The sequence below is a fragment of the Hydra viridissima genome, unplaced genomic scaffold (assembly GCF_058129835.1).
Source record: "Hydra viridissima isolate aposymbiotic clone 2 unplaced genomic scaffold, HvirCarnegie_v1 scaffold_13, whole genome shotgun sequence".
Lineage (NCBI taxonomy): Eukaryota > Metazoa > Cnidaria > Hydrozoa > Anthoathecata > Hydridae > Hydra > Hydra viridissima.
In genome coordinates, this window is record NW_028324312.1 from 11,415,053 (window position 1) to 11,421,158 (window position 6,106).

At 25.2% G+C, this 6,106-nt stretch overlaps 1 protein-coding gene across 1 annotated transcript; it reads left to right on the plus strand.

The window, feature by feature from the left end:
• The first annotated feature begins 2,322 nt into the window (after positions 1-2,322).
• LOC145200610 (uncharacterized) lies at positions 2,323-3,866 on the plus strand. Its single transcript, XM_090070741.1, has 3 exons — positions 2,323-2,640; positions 2,884-2,981; positions 3,094-3,866. The coding sequence occupies exons 1-3, from the start codon at positions 2,615-2,617 to the stop codon at positions 3,642-3,644; spliced, it is 675 nt and encodes a 224-aa protein (XP_089926867.1). The 5' UTR covers positions 2,323-2,614; the 3' UTR covers positions 3,645-3,866.
• The last annotated feature ends 2,240 nt before the right edge of the window (positions 3,867-6,106 follow it).

The following is a 6,106-nucleotide window of genomic DNA, read 5'->3' on the forward strand; positions in this document are numbered from 1 at the left end:
TTATCCCTTTGAGCGTCTTTTTAAAAATTTTGATTAACTGTCATATTGTGGAATCCCAAAACCTCCTTTTTTAAGCCCCCATGTTTTTTCGTTTTTACGTTTCATTTACCTTTACACTTTGTGTGGGTTTTTACGTAATATTAAGGTTTTCTTAAAAAGCAGCAGCTTATAAACCTTACAATACATATTCGAATAGAACAACCTCTTTTTTTAACTATTTTTAAATTTAAAAATTTACACCATACATTTATAATTTAGAAATGGGTAAGATTTATATTTAAATTTAAGGAATCCACAATCATTTTACTTCTAGAGTTTTTAGAATTTCTTTTTTATAAATTTTAATATTCTTTTTCTTCTTACTGCGTTTTTTTGTTTAACTTTACATCACAGGATCTTTATCTATTTTCTGTATCAATCTCCTAAATTGTATTAAAACAATTATATTACAATAAAAATTTGAAGAGATTAAATTATTTTTGAAAGATAAAAAGGTAGAAGATAATTTAAACAAATGCTTGAAGCACTATAATTTAATATAATATTTTTTTATATTGATGAAAATGACTAGTATCAAAAAAAGAAATATAGATAAAACAAAAGCTAAGCTGCATAAAACACCTTTTGTATAAGAAGGTTTTGTTAAGAATGATTGGCTAGAAACAACTTTTCAAGTATTGTTTTTTTTGTTTTGTTTGTTTGTCTTTAAATTTAGAGTTAGCAGAAAGGTTTTTCTTGGACATACTTGGTTTTTACTTTTCCTATATTTACATATATATATAGATGAACTGTCAAATATTCATATATATATATATATATATATATATATATATATATATATATATATATATATATATATATATATATATATATATATATATATATATATATACATATATATATATAAAAGAAAAATATGGAAAACCATTAAATGGAATATCATCAGAAAATGTCAACCTTAGCGACAAAAGTGCATAAACTTATTTTATATATATATATATATATATATATATATATATATATATATATATGTAAGTTTATAGGTATATATATTCAAATTAGGAAATGCATAATTATATACCTACAATATATGATAATCACCAGATATACATAAATATTATATTTATGTATATATGGTGATTATTAAATATTGTGTAATGTAATGTATGTTGTTATATATTGCTAAGAGTATAAATCGATATCTTGTTATATTTAATGTAATTAGATATCGATTTATACTCTTAGCTTTAAATTTTAATCAAAAACTCATTTATAAAAATTAAATTTTCACTAAGTCTAATTTTTGTGTTATAACATTTTCAAAAACAGTTTTATTTTTTCTTAATTGCAGCAATTTAAAGCTTAATGATGTGTTTATTGAAACACACTTTTAAAAAATTGCATACCTTATTTATTTTCATACTCCATTAATCTAAACGTTACGGGGGGTGTTATGCCCCCAATTCCCCTATATATAAATGGCTGTGCTCCCCTGTGATCCTCAGGGTAAATTATGGTTTAGCCCAATTTAATTTGGCTGGCTCTTAATATTGTGTTTAAAAAGGAGTTTTTAAATCTTTTTAAATGTCTTAACTAACTGCTAAGCATAAAAAATATTGATTTACTTTATTAAAATATCTGTTTTAAAAATGACGTCATTATCGCAAGTTTTTCGTCAAACAATTTAAATAAAAATTTATAAGTATGATTTCCACGGTATAAATTACCAAAAGCGACCATAAAATGTTGTTTTTTTTTTCACCAAAATGGCTGAAATGAAATTTTTCATTAAGCGCTGGAAGTTTTTTTTTTATTTTTGGAAAACTGTCACTTTAAATTATCCATTCTACATTCAAAACATGATTTGGAGAGAATATGATACAGAGAAAGATTTTTTGTTCTATTTCTTTTAAAATATTTTTATTATATGTACTGATACACTTTGCATTAAGTGAAAAAATATACAAATAAATGATTACATTAACTAAATATTTCAAATGGATCATAGTCAGATCACACTCAATAGATCATATGAAAATAATGATAGCTGAAGGAGAATAAATAGAATTTTAACAGTATATATAATAAAAATATCTTAAAGCAACATAGAAAATTAATAATTACTTAACATGTTTTAATTAAATTATTTATTGATAACCCATATGGTAAATTTTTGTTTTGTCTAGAATTTTTAATGTTGAAACGAAATTGTATCATAAATTGAATCAAATAGAGTTTCAGTATTCTAACCAACTGCAACATGTGTATATTTACATTTTAACTGTTGTAAACAAGTTTTAAAAAAATTTTTATTTTTTCCCAAAGTATACATACAATAGTATTTAGAAAATTCAGACAGTTCTGTGGAAAATGGTAGAAAGTTTAAACACATTATGTGCATGCTGATTGGATAAATATGGTAAATGGACTGACAAAGTTTTAAAAATCACTCCTGGTATTGAAAAGCATATTCAAATCACATTTAACGTTTTTATGTTTTTATCAAGATTGTTAAATAAAAAATAAAAAGAACAGCAAATACTGAACAAAAGGCAACTGAGTTTGTTCCAATCACTGATGGAAACACAGAAAGTGATATCAAGTTGGAGAAATTATGTTGTCAATGCTTTTCAGCTATTGGTAAGTATATTTGTACATCAATAATTTATATATATATATATATATATATATATATATATATGTATATAAACAACTTAAGAAATATATTTCTTGAATTACTGATACCTATTGAACTATTTATTAAAGACAAAAGAGTATAAAACAGTTAAATATGACCTATTATCAAAAGAGTTATTACTATGAAGTAGTTGTTTAACTGGCTAATGAATAATGGTACCTATTATGCATATTTTTTAATTTAAGGAGAATAACTCATTTTTGCTGCAAAAGCCAAGCTGTTGACAATCTTATTAGCCATTCAGAAGCACTTGGACATGTATGTAGTGAACAAATAGCTTCAGGTGTTTAAATTTGACCTTTAATTTTGAAGCAGTTTTTTTAAATTTTTATCTCAAACTTTTTAAAAACAAATATTTTTCCAGAAAACATTTACTTATTTTTTTACTTTTTCAGGACTCCTCAAAAATAAAATGAATAGAGAAAATATTAAATTCTGTGAAAAATTTCCACTTAGAAATACATTAAATATTGTTGTTGGAAGACCAGATACAAAATCTAAAAGAATATCGCTTAAAAAGTTATCCTTTGATGTCATAATGGAACTCTCAAACACGTTAAACTTATCCAAAGGAAAAACAAAGATTCTTTGCAGTAACTTGCGTGAAAACCTTGGGAAAAATATGGTTGATACCAATATAACGCTTCAAATGGAAAGGTTACATGGTTCTTTGTCAGAATTCTATGATATCGAAACTGAAACATTTATGTCAGGTGATGAAAAGTTAACTCGTAGTCTAATGTTCGTTACGAATATATCAGATCTTATTCTTCACATGATGAAAGAGAGAAGATTAGATCCTTACTCCAGTATAGCTAAAGATTCAGGACAGGGATTTTTAAAATGTATTTTAAATGTTTTTGATCCTTTGAACAAACATTCAAGCTCAACAAGGCTTGATTATGCTGGTGTAAAAAAAATCTATAATTTTGTCTTTGGTGGATGATGTTTCTGAACACAATGGAAACCTTAACATACTCCTAACTCTGCTGAGGTTAGAGGATGTTAAATACTCAATAGCATTTGATCTTATATGTGGAAATTCTTTATTTGGTCTCAGTAGCCACAGTGCACAGTGGGCCAGTAGGTGGACAAAATGGGAAAAATTTTAGTTGTCTAATCTTGAAAACTTATGTAATTTTAGTATCTATATATATTAGGAGAAATTTATTGATAACTTATTTATATTAAATCCCTTAGTTACCAGGACTCTAAGCATTTGAATATTGAAATTAAAAAAAAAAAAAAAAAAAAATTTAAATAAGTAATTAACGGTGATATCAACGTTGTGTTATATTTCAATTACATCTACGTCTTTGAAACAAAAAATTAGCACATGTTATTCTAGAGTGTTTAGAGATAAGAAAAACCAAATGTGTGAAATAAATTTGTCATAGCATGTTATCTCAGTTATACTTTGAAAATCACAGATTAAAAAAAAAAATTCCTTAAGAAATTTGTTTTTTGCCGCACTATAACTAATAATTACCACAATTTGCCATGTGCTGTCTTATATTTATTTGAGCTATATGATGCTTCAATTGAGTTTTAATTGATTGCTCGTCCCCTTAAATCCCCGTTCAGATTTTATATATGTTTTAACTTGGTTGCTATGGTACTAAATTTTGCATGGCAACAACTTATTTTTACATTAACGTTGTTTTAACAGTATTTTACATGCGCTAAGTACACAATATTGGGGGTATGTATTAAAATGAGATTCACAATTCTTATGGGATTACTTTTTTTGGTTAGTATGGATACCTTACTTTGCATAGCATAGCAACAACATATTTTCGGTAGTTTTTAGTAATTTAATTACTAACACTAACAGTAATTTAATTACTTTTAATTTTAATTACTAACACTAGTAGTAACTTTATTAATAACAAGTATTAGTAGTCCGGACGGCATATATATTATAACATTAAACTTTTAAATACAAAATACTTGCTACAATAATAATTTAGATATGGTTTTATTAAACTTAGACATTCATAATTTTCTCCAAAAAAACAATCTTAGTATTTCAAAACAATATATTTCTGAAGATATATTAAAATTTATTCATCCAAAATTTGCTGATTTTAAAGACGTTGATTTTAGACATACTGTTCGACGATTTGTTTACTTGTATAAAAAAAAGTGGAAATCTGCAAACTATACTGTCAAAAACTTTGAAAAGAAGTTTGTGAGCTGGCTTAATGAATATTTAATTGTCAGAAAAAAAGACAATGAACCAACTGCAAGTAGACGTGGTCGAAAACCAGTTGCATTTGATAATAGTTCTAATAAAACTAAAAAACGGCGTGTAGGGGAGAACCTTAATGAATGGGACAATTATTGAATGGGACAAAACCAAATTTGCATAGAAGCATCTACGGTTGGCTATCCAGACTTCTGTGGTGAGAAGTGTTTGACACAACCATTCAACAGACCAAATATTTATTTCTATTATGGTCTAAACATAATGGCATTGGATATTATTGTGTTTTGAAGAACAATAAGTAATTTTTAAAAACAATTTTCTGTGTCTGATTTTGCAGCGATTACTAAAGTTATGGAAAATGAAACTCCATTTTTGAACACCCAAATGTCTCTACTTTTTAAATTTGTAAAACATTTGCGGTTAGTTATTACTGTTTTTAGCCTGTCCTGTCATTTGTGAATATAGTGGGAAGCCTATTGAATGGGACAAAGTATTGATTATTGAATGGGACTTTTCCAAACGGCTTGATGTGAAAAAAGCAGAAAAATATATTTCGGCAACTTAGTTATGGTCACACATAATTTTATTTTTAAATACGTTTTCATTTGATTTTAGAATATGGTTCTAAACAAGTGTGACCAATGCTTTAGCTGAAATTCAATATTATGTTCAGAGTTGAGAGAACTAAATCTCTATTAAAATCTTTTCTTTAGTATTCTTTAAAGTTGAGTCGATCAATAGTTTATTAAATGAAATTAATTTTAAATATTTAATTAGATATGTTGATGTATGATATTTATAATATGTATAAATATGCATAAATGTTTAATTAGATATGTTGTTGATAACAGAGTATTAAAAAGATGGCGAATATTAGATATATATATTATATATATACATATATATATGTATATATATATATGTATATATATATATGTATATATATGTATATATATATATGTATATATATATATATATATATATATATATATATATATATATATATATATACACACTTACTTATAATTCCTGTTTTGTAGTTATTTATTGTATTTATATACATTTATGTATATCTACTCTCACACACACACACACACGCACACATATATCTACTCTCACACACATAGACACACACACACACATGTATGTATATCATATACTATATGTATGTATATGTATTATACATATACATACATATA